Source organism: Caretta caretta, chromosome 4, assembly GCF_965140235.1.
Source record: "Caretta caretta isolate rCarCar2 chromosome 4, rCarCar1.hap1, whole genome shotgun sequence".
NCBI lineage: Eukaryota > Metazoa > Chordata > Testudines > Cheloniidae > Caretta > Caretta caretta.
In genome coordinates this window covers 37,078,572-37,093,877 of record NC_134209.1, presented here as the reverse complement: position 1 = coordinate 37,093,877, position 15,306 = coordinate 37,078,572, and the positions used below count along the sequence as shown (strand labels likewise).

General features: G+C 41.0%; 1 protein-coding gene across 13 annotated transcripts in view; it reads left to right on the top strand.

Annotated features, from left to right (window-relative positions):
* STPG2 (sperm tail PG-rich repeat containing 2) overlaps positions 1 to 15,306 on the top strand; it is a 418,033-nt gene that overhangs the window by 1,210 nt on the left and 401,517 nt on the right. For 4 of the 13 annotated variants that reach the window (XR_007356264.2, XM_075127538.1, XM_048847114.2 and 1 more), the window contains exons 1-5: positions 87 to 312; positions 3,321 to 3,430; positions 8,489 to 8,647; positions 10,481 to 10,645; positions 14,744 to 14,875. Coding sequence is in view for 12 of the 13 variants with exons in the window: in XM_075127538.1 (XP_074983639.1) it covers positions 207 to 312; positions 3,321 to 3,430; positions 8,489 to 8,647; positions 10,481 to 10,645; positions 14,744 to 14,875 (672 nt within the window). In the remaining variant the exon portion in view is untranslated. Of the gene's footprint in view, positions 1 to 86; positions 313 to 3,320; positions 3,431 to 8,488; positions 8,648 to 10,480; positions 10,646 to 14,743; positions 14,876 to 15,306 lie in introns of those variants that run through there. The other 9 variants (XM_048847117.2, XM_048847109.2, XM_048847108.2 and 6 more) reach the window with 5 other exon arrangements.

Here is a 15,306-nt window from a genome sequence, read left to right as displayed (position 1 = left end):
AGGCTCTGTGCGGGGAGAGGGGAGCGCTGCGGGGCGGGTGCCCGAGGGCAGGGGCGGGCGGCCTGGCAGGCAGGCAGGCAGGCAGGCTGGCTGGGGAGGGGGCGGGGCTGGTTCCTCGGGCCGGCCCGGCGTGTTGGGCCCCGCGGTGTCCATGGTGACTGCCGCCCCCGGCCAGCGCTGGCTCTCGGGGTGCGGGGCCAGCAGACATGTACGACCGCGCTTCGCGGGCGCTGACTCGGCCCGCGGGGGGCACCGAGGCTCATGTGGGGCCCGGCTCCTATCAGCTGCAGCCCGGGAAACAGCAGAAAGCAGGTAACGGGCGGGGAGCGGCCAGATTCACTCCCGGGCTCCCCCTGCCCGCTCCCTGGCCCGCCCCTGTGCAGGGACCCGCCGTCGCACCCACTCCCCGGTGTCCGCTGCCGCTGGGGCTCGCAGGGACATCAAACAGCCCACGTCGGGGCTGCTACGGAGCGGTTACAACCCCAGGCAGGGTTGTGTAGGACGGTGCCAGTCACAAACCTGGGCTGCGCCCCCCTAGAACTAGGCAGCGAGCAAATAATAGGTAGCCCAAGTCGTGCAGCTGAAACTGATATTCACCGAGGTCTGGCAGAGAGCCCAGCCCTGAGCTGCTCCTGTTAAGGGCAAGGTTTGACCCAGAGAAAGGTCGGAGCATAGTGTAGGGAAAAGCTGCAGAAGGAGGGGTGCACCTCGAGAGTGCTATCTCCTTGTGAAAGGGGGAGTGGAGACAAGGCATAAGTAGTTTTTACTACAGTTTAGCTAATGGAGATCAATATATACCCTCCTCCCCACCCAGGGTTTACCTCACTAGCTACATAGAAGTAAAAACTACCCCTGCCATGTCTCTGCTGGGATTTTTCGTCAGGATAGCTGGTTGAGTTGGTTCTCAAAATGGAGATGATGTGATTCCTTTCTTCAGCTTGAACTATCTCTTCCTTCCACATATTTAAACATGGTTTACCTGATTCATATCTTGCACAGGTTTTACACTCTTGTAACAGTACTGACTTAAGCAGTGTTACTCCTAATTTGTTCCTGTGTGAGAGGAGAATTAGGCCCAGGCACTTTTTCCCAATGTCCTATGCTCTCCCCCCAAAAATACTTGTATATGGTATTTTTGATGGAGATGCAGCCCATGTGAGAGAAAAGTCTTGGAAATCCTGCAATGCAAGGTCCGAGGTACAAAGTCCAGCAGTCTGCCACACTGTTAAAATGATGGCTTTGTATTCAGAAATACCTTTTTTAATTCTCTTGTTGAAAAACCTTATCTAATTCTCTATCCCACTTTGACATAAATGAGTTTTCAGTAGGGTTCAGTGTGTAGCGGGGCTTTAATATATTTTACTAGAAGTATTTTTACTTCCTTTGTACGAAACGAAATTGGGTCTCCTTGGGTGGCTTTGGATTTCCATTTATATTCTTTTCAACAAGAGCAAGGCTCTGCAGCTGAAGATATAAACATATGGGGATATCAGACAAGTTATTTTTTTCTCTATTTAAAGGAGGAATGACTTGAGAATAGCTGTCTGTAGTATTGGAATCCTTCTTTCAGCCTAATTAGTGATATCTTAGAAGCAGGTGTATAGAACTCGGTCTCAGATACAAATTGAAGTTAAAGGAGCTATGAGTAACAGTCTCTTCCCAATCAGCAGTCAAAAGTCAAGATGGATATAGAGTTAAGTTAATATGTTCTTTTGTAGCACTTAAACATGGATTAATTATAAGGCCATGCCAGAAATACAGACTTCATTAGGTTGTCCCCTAGTGGCACTCATCAGAGGTACAGCCTCTGAAAACACCAAAACCCCCTAAATTGAGATGTCAGATACAATAAGATTTTACCTAATTTTAATTATCTTAATTTTATCTGTGAAATGGTAAATTAAATGCAGTGTTTATCCCTTTTAAGCCATATAACTGGTTTTAGCCCTTGAGGGCCATTTTGTGGATCTTACGAATGAAAGTATTAGTAATGGAAGTGAGGAGCATTAAAAATAAACAAATGTAACATTTCTTCTTTTATTTGCTCCTATTTCTTTACCTTCCCTCTTGCTGTCAACATTACCTTATCTCAGAAGTAAAATGAAAAATCCACTGGAAACTTCCCTAATGAACCTGAAGTAGGAGACTGCGTTGCGTTTAAATACAACTAAAGTAAATCCCAGTTGAAAATAAATTCAATTGTAATTAAGCATTACTTCATTTACAGGGAAGTTAACTCAATTTTAAACACTTTTCTATAATTTTATGTACATCTATCCAACCTTACTACATAATACCTGTGGCGTGCGGGATGTCAGACTAGGTGATCATAATGGTCATTTGTGTGTTTAAAATATAGGAAATCTATGAATAACTTTGTATAACATTTTATACAAACTAACTCAACTTCTTTATGAAGTTAAATAACATTGCTTAGAGTTAAGTAACAGCAGAAGGGGAGACAGAAATTAGGAGAAGTTGGTAAAGGAGAAAAGCTATGTTTTTACTCAAGATTTTAAATGAAATAGAGGATCAGTGAGGTAGAGAGATGCAGAAGGCCATGAGAATTGCCTGCAGCTGCAAAGGAGGCAGCCCCTTTACCAACAGTGGCCAGATTATGTGAAGGGATTGTGAGGAGCCTAGTGTAATCTATATAGAAAGGGAATGGAGCAAATTCATGGAGCATTTTAAAATCAGAAAAGGGAATTTTGAACTGGATCCTCTAATGAATGGGCAGCCAGTGTAGTTGTTTGAATATTGGGGTAGTGAATTTGCACTTCTCTGTACATGTGAGAAGGAGGTCAATAGCATTCCATGGATTGATTTTTCATTGCTTAATAATCTTTCAGTCAAAACTGGATGCCTTTCTAGGTCAACCAAATCAATAGAATTGATGCAGGAAGCATTTGGTGAAATTCTATGGCTTATGTTATGCAAGAGGTCAGACTAGAAGATCCTAATGGTCCCTCTTGGGCTTAAAATCTGTTAATTTCTTCTGAGCAAGCAGGAACCTGAAGATATAGGGTTTGGAGAAGCAATAGAGAATGGCCTTCGGTACTCTGTTAGCTGCTTCAGGTCTAAAATATAATTACGGAGATGGCTTTCTGCCTTATAAAATAACTTTATCGTTTTTCAGTCGCACACTCTAACATTATTCTTTATATATTTCCCATCTTTTCAATGGAGCAGAAAAATTAGATGAACCAAATGTTTTCATTACTGAAAAATGATTTTGATGCATATATGGACTCTTTGCTTTCCTGAACTCTTGTAAGTGCATATGTTTTACTCGGTTTTTTTCCTACCCCCCTCATTTGCAGATGGCTATGCTCCATTTCTTTCTTTGACAACTCGAGACTTTGCCTTTACTTTTCCAAACGCTGAGGTTGATGTTCCAGGACCAGGACACTATGATATTGCCAAAGTACAGGTAAAATCATAGAAGTTGCATTAAACAAGTTAAGAGAAAGGAAATTTGCTCCCTGACTTTCAAAACGGTAATAACAAATGGTGTTCATAACAAATTTCAGTGGAACAAATCAATAAACACCCTCCTCCTTACATTAAATTGGCCAGGAGTGAAAGAGACAGCATGATGGGAAGTGATCATTTGGACAAGAACTTTTATTTATATACATTCCTTTCCCCCTCTTTGTTCTGTCTCCTCATGCATGCCCCCTTTCCCCCACCTGCTCTACTTCTTTCCCCAGTGGAAAACTTACAAAAGAGCCCTTGATGTCCCCAAACATGATGTTGCTGGATGCTTGGTGACAGTTAAAAATTCATTTTTTTTCTGAGTGCTTTTAAGTAGCTGTCTGACTCCCTAGACGTTCTGTTGTTTTTATGCAGTTCCCTTCCAGTAGTAGTAGGTACTTGGTGTATAGTGTAGGTCAAGATTTCTTGGTGCCGCAATGTACTAACAGAGAATATCATTTTAAAAGAGCTAAGACCCATGAGGGTTGAGTAATGAATGCTATATTGATTTTGATAAATGAAACTGTTTAGTAATGGTTCCAGTAAGAATAAAGGAAGTTCAGGTTAATGCTGGATGAATTATTTGAGAGCAAAGGCAAAGGAACCTTCTCAAGTTTGCTTGGTAGGTTTCTGTATACTCTATTACAGTGGTGCGCAAACTTTTCCAGTCGTGCCCCACCCTTACCATTTATGGAATTTGTTGCTCCCTCCCTCCATTACTAGTAATCTGAAACTGTTTGGGTTTTTTTGCCAGGGCTCTACCCTGTAGCGGGACTGCCATAATAGTGGGAGCGGGATAAAAATTCAACAATGTGGGAGTGGGTATTGCAGGGTGGGATGGGAGCAGGATTAAAAAAATAGCCCTCCTGCACTGCAAGCATCATGAATGTCCCAGAGAGCAGCCACCACTTTCTGGCTGCCCAGCTCTGAAGGTAGCGCCGCCAGCAGCAGCAGTGCAGAAGTAAGGCCACCTTTACTTCTGTGCTGCTGCTGGTGGCAGTGCCACCTTCCACAGGCGCTGGCTTCCTCCAGGCCCCGGGGTGCTCAAATGCCCGCTCCACCCGAGGCCCTGTCCCCACCCGACCCCTTCCCCCAAGCCCTCACCCCTGCCCCACCTCTTCCAGCCCTAGAGCACACACAGAGTTGGGACCTATGCCACCTTCAGAGCTGGGCACCTGGAGAGTAGCAGCTGCTGGCCGGGGCATTCGTGTGGTTTGTGGTGTGGGAGGACTGTTTTTATTTTTATCCCACTCCCATACCAACCTGCAATACCCACTCTATTTTTATCCCACAATACCCACTCTCTTTTTATCCCCCCTCGCTATTATGGCAGTGGATCCTGCAGGACCTATGGGATCCCGCAGGACCCGTGGGATCCCAGTTTCTTGGTGCCCAATTAGAGAACCTCTTGCACCCCCCTAGGGTGGCATACTTCCTGTTTGAACACCACTGCTCTATTGTACGTGTGCTTTTAGGATTTCAGTAATAACGTTTGAGCATAAGCTTTCATGAGCTACAGCTCACTTCATCGGATGCATACTGTGGAAAATACAGAAGATGTTCTTATACATACAAACCATGAAAAAATGGGTGTTTCCTACCTACACCCCCCCCCACTGTTCCTCAGATGTTCTTGTTAAACCCTGGATTTGTGCTGGAAATGGCCCACCTTGATTATCATACATATTGCAAGGAGAGTGATCTCTTTAGATAAGCTATTACCAACAGGAGAGTGGGTTTGTGTGTGTGTGGGGAAAAAAAAGTGTGTGGGGGGGAGAAAACCTGGATTTGTGCTGGAAATGGCCCACCTTGATTATCATACACATTGTAAGGAGAGTGATCACTTTAGATAAGCTATTACCAACAGGAGAGTGGGGTGGGGGGAGAGAAAACCTTCTGTAGTGGTAAACACCCATTTTTTCATGGTTTGTATGTATAAGAACATCTTCTGTATTTTCCACAGTATGCATCCGATGAAGTGAGCTGTAGCTCACAAAAGCTTATGCTCAAATAAATTGGTTAGTCTCTAAGGTGCCACAAGTACTCCTTTTCTTTTTGTGAATACAGACTAACAGGGCTGTTACTCTGAAACCAATAATAACATTAGCATTAAAGAGAAGCTGGAATTTTATTTAATTCCTTCATTCTCCATTTATCTGAAAACATTGTTTGCTTGTTAGTTAAATTTAAATCTAATAAATATATCTATTTGAAATCACTTGAAAGGCTACAGAACTGAAACGTTTTAATGATTATATAGGTCCAGATTGTATCTGGCTGCTTTGAGGATGTTGTAAGGGTGGAAAGGGTACCAGAAGGCTCCCTTCACCCCCACATCCATGCGCAGGGATTGGCCACAATTGCAGGCCCTGAGCTCTTTTGAATACAGAGAGTTGATTCCTCCTAGCATTCTCCTGCGTGCTCAAAACACTCAGAAGTGGATGGTGGGGCTCCTGGTCACCCTTCCTGTATCTGCAGCCAAAGCTGGTCAGATGTGTGGGGAGAGTGTGTTGCTCCTTTGTATGCCAGAAGCTGAGGATGGGTACTGCTTTTCTGGGGCAGTACTGCTCATTACTACCGCCAAAGTGGGCCAGTGCCTATAACCCACAGTTGAAGTTGTTATAACTGTGTATTATAAGTAAGTCTGCACGTCAACAATCTCAATGTAAATACATAATTTAAATTTAATTAAGACGAGGTATTAAACACTTGAGTTTACAGTTCACTTTTGGAATTAAAACAAAACATGACTTTCATGCTATCTGTTAGCAATTATGAAATATGTAAAAACAATGCAATTAGTATACACATTAAACAGTTTCTAAAGTGTGCTGCTATTTTACAGTGGAAAAATTCATTATTATGAATATGTCATTGTAATGTAGTATATTTGTTTTTTGACCTTCTCCATTGCAGACTCTTTTAAGACTTGCTGACTACAGTTTACAGCCTCCAGTGGGAAAAGGCAGTAATGCAATCAATTTCATACTAGCACGCTGTAACAGCAATCATAGTTAAAAGTATCAGAAGGTCTCTTCAGTGCTCTTCCTCACATTTTGTCTTCTTGCTGAATCTTGTTCTGTTTTAATTTGTAGTGTGAAAAATTAAATAATCCCTCAAAATAGCAGTTTATGTATACTAATCTTTAATTGTAATTGTAAATTAGCTGTGTAAGGAAAAGGTACTTCAGGCTTTGGCAGCACTTAGGCCTTGTCCACACTACGGGGGGAGATGGGTCTAAGTTATGCAACTTCAGCTACATGAATAATGTAGCTGAAGTCGTTGTACTTAGATCTACTTACCACAGGGTCCACACTACGCGATGTCGACTGGAGACGCTCTCCTGTTGACTCCCCTTGTGCTTCTTGTTCAAGTGGAGTACAGGAGTTGACCGGAGAGCGATTGGCGGTTGATTTAGCGGGTCTAGACCGGAGAGCGACTGCCAATGCATCTATCGCCGCGCGTTGAACCCCCGGTAAGTGTAGACAAGCCCTTAGAGTTGATTATCAGTCATCCAGTGTGGAACTTGTAGACAGCCATTTTCTTTTATGGCAGGGTAGTGGTGGGGGGAAATACTATAAACGGTGCACAAGTACACCTGTTTTAGAAAGACATTTTATTCCTTTCCTCTCTGATATATCATAATATATTACTTTGTTTCATTAATATCACATTAATACTGTATTTCCCTGAAATCTGACATAATGCAGCACACATGATGGAATGTGATATGACCTAAAACAACACAGGTAAAATGAAGTAAACAAAGCAATTTCTGACATTTTATATTTCTGTAAAATTTGCATTTGTAGAGTAATTATAAAAATGCATTTCTGTAACTTCTGGTTTACTAATTAGTTATGGATAGGTTGTGCTGTTATTAATGATTGTCAGGTACAGTAGCAGCACTAATGCTGAAATAAGGTATTTGGTGCTCCTTTGAGGTTCTATCCCCAGAATATGTCTTAGTTCCCTTTAAATTGCAACATCGGGAGTACCTCATTTGTGTTTCTTCTACTGTGTTCTGAAGAAAATGGCAAAACCTATTCATATTATGAGCCAGCTCTAACCTCTACTATAGCTGCATGAGTTGTAATTCTGTAAGTACTGTCTCAAGGTGTCGGGCATCAGTAGCTCCTCCCTCCCCTTTGGACTTCTTCCTTACATCCCTTCACTTTCTTGAAGGCCTGTCAAAGACCTCAGCCCCCAAGAACGGACAGTGACAGGTACTCATTAGAAACCAAAGGTCACATAGTTGGTGGTTCTAAAGCTGTCATCATCTGGATTCTTATAATGGAACTTGTTTACTATTGGTGCTGCTGCTACTTCTCAATCATTGATCAGAAGAACACAACCTATTGATTCTGGACCCGGTGTATTGAAAATGCAGAAGCTTTTGTATGTACAATTCAACTCAAATTTGTTAAACATATTGATATTTATATAGAAGGAACCAGTGATCTAACTTTTGGTGGCACAGCATTAGATAGTAAGTTCTCTGGGGCAGAGACCATCTTTTTGTTCTGTTTGTACAGTACCTACCATGTTGGGCTCCTGGTCCATGTTTGGGGCTCTCTTAGGTGCTATTGCAATATGAACAAATAGATGATGATAATAAATTATATAGTGTTTTTCCTTTACTAGAAAAAGAAGAAACAACAACTAATATCTTATTGCATTAGAAAGCACAGGGATACTTGTAATTTGCTGAGGAGTACTGCTGTAAGAAATTTTAAAATAGCATTTCATTAGAGAATGCAGAGGTGGAACAAATATTTTCAGCCTCTTTGTCTAAATAGTTGCATTTCCTATTTTAAGTCAAGTAAAACAAAACTGAGAAAAGAAAATTGATCTGCATCTAGAGTATTTTAATATAAATTAGTGCACACTTTGTCAGCTCTTTGGTTTAAAGGACTGGGTATCAACTGTTTTTTTATTTTGTGAAGTTCTTGTCAAGTTCATAATTAATTTTACTTTATAATTTTATAGAATATTCATGTTTTCATATTTTTAGAATAATATAAAAGGTGGTGAGAGTCCGCAGAACAAAGAAAAACGTTTCAAAGAGATCCGTACAGAAACTCCAGGACCGGGAAGCTATAACCAACCTCCTGCTGTGGAGTTAGAGATTAATAACAGGAAGGAGAGAGAGCCTAAAGAACATCTTCAACAGGTATGTTAATAAAAAAGGACTATGCCATATTAATTGATCACAAATGTAAACATAAAATTTGTGAAAACATTAGTAAACATATTACTGAACTTAATCTTTTCAAAACCAGCCTCATGTAGTACAATTGCATACCTACAGTGATGCTCACAATTATCACAAGACAGATCAGTTGATGAGAGGAAGTTGAAATAATGCAGGGAAAATAAATACTGAAAAATGAAGCGAACAATAATCTGTAGAACTACTGTGAAACCATTTCAAATAAGAATAAATCTTTTAAAAGACTAATCTTCCAGTATACACTAAAACTACAATCTTCTCTCTGCCTGATTCAGAGGAGGGATGTGGATCCACTTCTCCTACCTCCCAGATGAGTGCCTCAATCACGATGCTGTAGAGTAATTCTCACTTCTTCTCTTTGGTTCAAGACACATTTATATATTTATGCAAAGTGGAATGGTGTCAACAGGCGAGGTTGAGGAAAATAGCATGTAGCCTGGTGGCTAGGGTGCTGAGCTGGCAGGGGAGAGAACCAAGTTCAAGGACCTTCTCTGAGGAATACTTAAGTGTCTACACAAAGTAGAAAGCTTCAATAGGAGAGATCAAGAGCAACCCAACCCAGAAAAATCTATAGCCTGGTGGTTCCGATGCTCACCTGGGAGTGGGGAGGTAAGACTTCAAAGCTAGCTCAGGTATGCCAACCTGTGCTGCAATTACACCTCCCTACTGCTGTCAGAAGGTTACTTGGTGCTTCCGCATTGGCTACAGTGCATGTGATTACCTGTACTGGCCCTTTCCCTGGTAGAGGAGTAGAATTTCATGGGTTGTGCTTGAGTAGTGTGCAGACTCAAAAATCCATGTTCAGCACAGATTTGGTGGTCTGACATTTACTGAAATAGGGTATAGCAACATTTTAATTTATATGGGTTAAATTTATAGTTACCAGAAAGTTTTTTTAAGAGCTTCTGTAGTTAACTTTAAATAGAGTAGAACTCCTTAGATGTGTTTTGCATCATTGCTTTATTGTATCATTCTTTATGTGTCAGCTTTCCTCATGTGACTTTTATTTGTAATTTATCAGCATGGCAGTTGAATTACCTTTGGGTCATAAATGACAAAAGTTTATTGCACATTTGGTAGTAATAGATCACTGAAAGAAATGAGATTACAGTCAATTATATAGGAAGGTAATAATGTAATCATAAAGATTACTGTGTAAATTTTATTTTACCAAACTATTCGTAGAATTTATATCCATGCAAATAAACAGATCAGAAATTTGAAGTTAGCTGAAAAGGGATAATATCAAATTGGGGAAATCTACACAGAAAAATAAAGTTAAATTTTCACTCTGCCAATAAGATTATATGAACGCAAAGTGCTGTACTGTTATCCTTCTACGTATAAAGAAAAGGAGTACTTGTGGCACCTTAGAGACTAACCAATTTATTTGAGCATGAGCTTTCGTGAGCTACAGCTCACTTCTGTAGCTCACGAAAGCTCATGCTCAAATAAATTGGTTAGTCTCTAAGGTGCCACAAGTACTCCTTTTCTTTTTGCGAATACAGACTAACACGGCTGTTACTCTGAAACCTTCTACGTATGTGACATTATAACGTTCAGTGGTTACTTAATGATTCACTCGTACACTGACATCTATTAAAAGTACATGTGCTTTAAAACATAAAAATGAAAAGTTAATATTCTAGACCACCTTTTTAATAAAGTGTAGGGCTGTATCTTTTTCTTTGGGTGCATTCACCTTTGGTTTATGCAACATGCGTGCCATGTGTTTGTGATCTATTTTAAAGCACAATCTAATTGTTTTTACAGAGGACTGCTGGCAGTATAAAAGTCTACCGAAAAGTGGATGGTCCCTCTATCCCTTCTCCTGGCCAAGCATTTGGGTATGAAGAAGCTGAAGATGGCACTCTTATTAAACAATACCCACCTCAAAGAGATGTGACATTGGGTCCAGCATACTATCGACCAGTAATTGTAAGTAATTTTAGAACAATTTCATAAGACTGGCCACAGGATTACAAAATAATTTAAGGTTGATCTTTAACTATAAAAGGTTGTCATGACATATTTTCTCTTAAGAGTGAAAGTTAATGGTGTTGGTATCATTATATATTTTGGGATGGCTATAGAGCCAATTTCATTTTTGATTTATATGGGTGCAACTCCATTGAAATAAGTCGAGTGGGATCTACTTCACTATTGTGGAATTTGGCAGAAAGAATAGAAAACAGTATAGATTTAAAAGGTTGTTGCTACTACCTCTTCTAGTTCCACCTGGCTGGAAAGGGAACACGAAAGTAGCCACTAGTTTAGCAAGCAATGCTGTAAAGAGCACAAGGGCTGAATTAAGAAGGAATGTGCTTGTGGGCTGGACAAACCGTCCTCTTCTGGTCCCACCAGTTTCTGCAAAATTCAAGATTTCTTTTTAAAATAAATTCAGTTTCTAGCTCTTTTGGTGGCAAAGCTATCCTTCTGAATACCAAGTTGAGGCAGTTGTCTTAATGAATTTACAAACTGAAACAATAGCTTTAAGGGATACAAACTGACTGATATATTGGGTCCTACCAAATTCATGGTCCATTTTGGTCAATTTCACAGTCATTGGATTTTAAAAATAGTAAATTTAATGATTTCAGCTATTTAAATCTTAAATTGCACAATGTTGTCATTGTAGGGGTCTGGACCCAAAAAGGAGTTGGTGGGTGGGGTTGCAAGGTTATTGTAGGCGGGGTTGTGCTTCCCATCCCAAACCATCCTTACTTCTGCACCATGCTTACTTCTGCACTGCTGTTGGTGGTGGTACTGCCTTCAGAGCTGGACAGCTGGAGACTGGTGGCTGCTGGCTGGGAGCCCAGCTCTGAAGGCAGAGCTACCACCAGCACAGAAGTAAGCATGGTGCAGAAGTAAGGATGGGATGGGATGGTATTGCCACCCTTACCTCTGTGCTGCTGCCCACAGAGCTGGGCCCTCGGTCAGCAGCCCCCACTCTCTGGCCGTTCAGCTCTGAAGGCAGCAGCGCAGAAGTAAGGGTAGCAATACCACAACCCTTCTAAAATAATCTTGCAACCCCCCCACCCCACCACCGCAACTCCCTTTTGGGTCAGAACCCCAATTTGAGAAATGCTGGTCTCCCCCCGTGAAATTTGTATAGTATAGGGTAAAAGCACACAAAAGACCAAATTTCATGGTGGGGAAACTGGATTTCACGGTCTGTGATGCGTTTTTCATGGCCGTGAATTTTGTAGAGCCCTACTTCTGTATCTAAACAGGCTGTTTATGCTGAAGCAAGTTAGAAGTTTTGACAAACTATTTTGATGTTGATAATTTTAGCAAAAATATTCATTTCCTTTGGGATTGCAGCCAGAGCTAGAGTGGAATACTACCATTCTTCCCCTTCACCCCAGTCTCTTCCCTGAACGAGTGGTAGATGAAATAAAACTAATGGCAAGTAAATAATAGTCAAACTCTTATCCATAGTTTGCTTTGTAGTCTTCTGTATTTTTGTCAGGTTGCTTTGCATGGTGCATAGAGTAATTAATAATCTCATTATTTGCCAGTTATCACAAAGGATGATGTGGGCTGCTGGGGCAACTGAGAGCAGGGAAAGCTGTCTCTTTTGTATTCTCAATGCATCTCCTGCTAATCCAGGGCAGTGTGGAGGAAAAAGAGGAAGCAGCCACACTTGAATGTAGATCGATGAGGAAGAGGGCAGAGTGGGGAGAGAGACAGAGCAAGCTGGGGTGGGGAAGACAGGAACAGGAGAAGAGGGAGATGAGGACATAAGGGCACAGGCTGGAGTAGGACATTCTAAAGTTTGGAGGCAGGACGGGGCAGGCTGGGAAGATGATGCCGAAGGGTCTATAACCATTAGAGCACAGTCCCCTTCAGAACCTGGAATACTTGTGTAACATTTTCATCATCTTATTTTAAAGCGGTATGATTTTGACTTATGTTTTGTAGTTTCTCTGCAAGGGCTTGGTCTTGCAATGTGCTGAGCATTTGGCTCAAATCCAGCAAAGCACTTAAGTGAATGTGCTACTAAAAGTATATGAATAGTCTCATTGACTTTAATGAAACTTCTTACATACTTAAAGTTATGAATGGGCTTAACTCCTATGCTTTATCTGGGGCAGACTGCTCAGACCCTTGTATGACTGTATCTCAAAGTTGAAAGTTTATCCTGAAGTTTAGAGACACCACTGCACATGCCTCTAATTTGAGGTTAATTCTTTTGTAAAGTGATTTAATAATGAGTAACACTGTCTGGAGAGACATCTGAGGGAAGTCTTGTTCACTTGTAATTCAACCCTGGTTGATTACAATTGCTTATATGCTGGAGATTGGGAAATGGCAGTAGAGAAACACTGTCTTGCAGTCCTACTCCCTGAAACACAAGAGCTTTTATGGCTGTTTTGTGTTTTCAGGGTCTTAATTTGCTTTGGCACCATCATTTATTTTTTTAAAGAGTAAAGCATCACTGTAAAAAACAAACAGAATACCCCGAGTATCTTGCCCATATGTTCAGGGTTTAGCTGATAGCCATATTTGGGGTCGGGAAGGAATTTTCCTCCAGGGCAGATTGGAAAAGGCCCTGGAGGTTTTTCACCTTCCTCTGTAGCATGGGGCACGGGTCACTTGCTAGAGGATTCTCTGCTCCTTGAAGTCTTTAAACCACGATTTGAGGACTTCAATAGCTCAGACATAGGTGAGAGGTTTTTTGCAGGAGCGGTGGGTGAAATTCTGTGGCCTGCATTGTGCAGGAGGTCAGACTAGATGATCATAATGGTCCCTTCTGACCTAAATATCTATGAATCTCTGAATCTAGTATGTTCTTTAGTAAAATCTGGAAACTTTAATGAAAAAACCCAACATGAGTCCAAAGTAAAAAAGGACCCAACAGAGAAGTCTGTACAACTCACTAGTACAGAAATGGCATCTCTGTTAGACTTTTGGCCACCACCTTTCCTGTTTTAATCATAATGCTTACCTGCCCATCAGAGACTCTACTTTTTTTTTTGCAGTAGAATGTCAACATAAATCAGGAAATAGTATGGGTTAAAATGTTCACAGATTTCTTAGGAATTTAGCTGTTTGACTTCCATTAACATTTATGAGAATTAAACATCCAAATCTCAGTTGATTTGCAAAGAATGTTTATTCCAAGGGACATTGGGACCTTGTCTTTATTTTTTAAGTGTGCTATGAAGACTTGTTGTCCAAATTTTGGTTGTTTTAGTTTGATCCCCAATGACTGCCTACCCAAAACATTAGTTATTGTCTTCAAGGGTTTTCAGACAGATAAGTCCCCTCTATAGCTGAAAGCCCCTGAAGCCAATGATATGTCTTTGCTGCAGACAAAGTATTCTCTTTACTGTGGAATAACTAACATACATTAGCTGTCCTGCTGTAAAATCCTAGTGAAGACATGGCAATGTAGTTTTTACCACAAGGTTAAATAGAGAATTTGACCACTGATGGGGAGTATAGGATTGACCTTGCTTAGCTCACCTTGCAATTAAAAACATCAGTGCCATGTCTTCACTAGGATTTTGCAGTGGGATAGCTTATCTGTGTTAGTTATCACACAGTAAAAACACAACTTTTTTGGCAGTGAAGACAAAGCTATGTGTGGTGTGTCATTTGTTGGTTCTCTCACATCAAGCTTATATGGTGATTTCTGCTTTAAAAGATTTGTAAGTTAACAAGGATTTTCTATTTATGGATTTCTGGTGGGATGACTTTGTTTTTGGTGATCAGCTGGAGTGGATTTGACCAAATGTCTGGATCTCTCAGAGTTAAGGAATTACACGTTTGTAGTTTATGAAAATTAAACTGAATTAAAACCAACCAAGGCAATATGTTAGACTGACAAATTTTTCTGCATAAACAAAACAAAAACAGTACAAATGTATATAAGTCACTAGTCACTTAATGTAGCTCATCTGCAAAATGCATGTGATGCAAACGTGTTTAGATTCCGTGCTCTTGTTCTAGAAGAGGTCTCTTGAAGCTTTTCCTTTTTCTTTTGTCTTGTGTAAATTTTTGCCCATTTCTATTTGTTGTCTGTGACAGGGTGCTATCAGCAGCATCCTAATCACTGACATTGCTTCAGCCTGGAGAAGGCAGCAGGCCCAGCTGAGGACAATTATACACTTTCTGTATGGGGAGTGTGAGAACCTGGGTGACCATCACTGGGCTAACAAGGTAATTGGGGAGAATATAAGGGGAGGAAATAGAAAGCAAGGGGTAGCTCAGAAAGAGGCTCAGAGGGTGAGCTTGTGTGTGGGAGTGAGAGCTGCATGGAGGCCTACTGTTGCTGTAAACCTGCAGTGAACAATGAATGTTATTATGTAAGAGAGGAATAAATACATACCTTGATGAAAGATAAGCAGTCTGGTGTGTGTTTGTGACTGTGAAACTACCTAAACTAGACAGGTAGTGCAGTTCACTGGGTAGTGATGAAGATGTCCTGTGAGTGTCCCAGTCAGTGGCATTTGTCTTGAACAAGATGCAATACGAAGTTCTGTATTTTAGCTGAATGGCATATAATCACTGCTCTTTGTTACAGTTGCATTGTGGGTTTGAGTCATTTACAGATAGCCCTTATTACTTAAAACTTCATCTTATTCATCGTA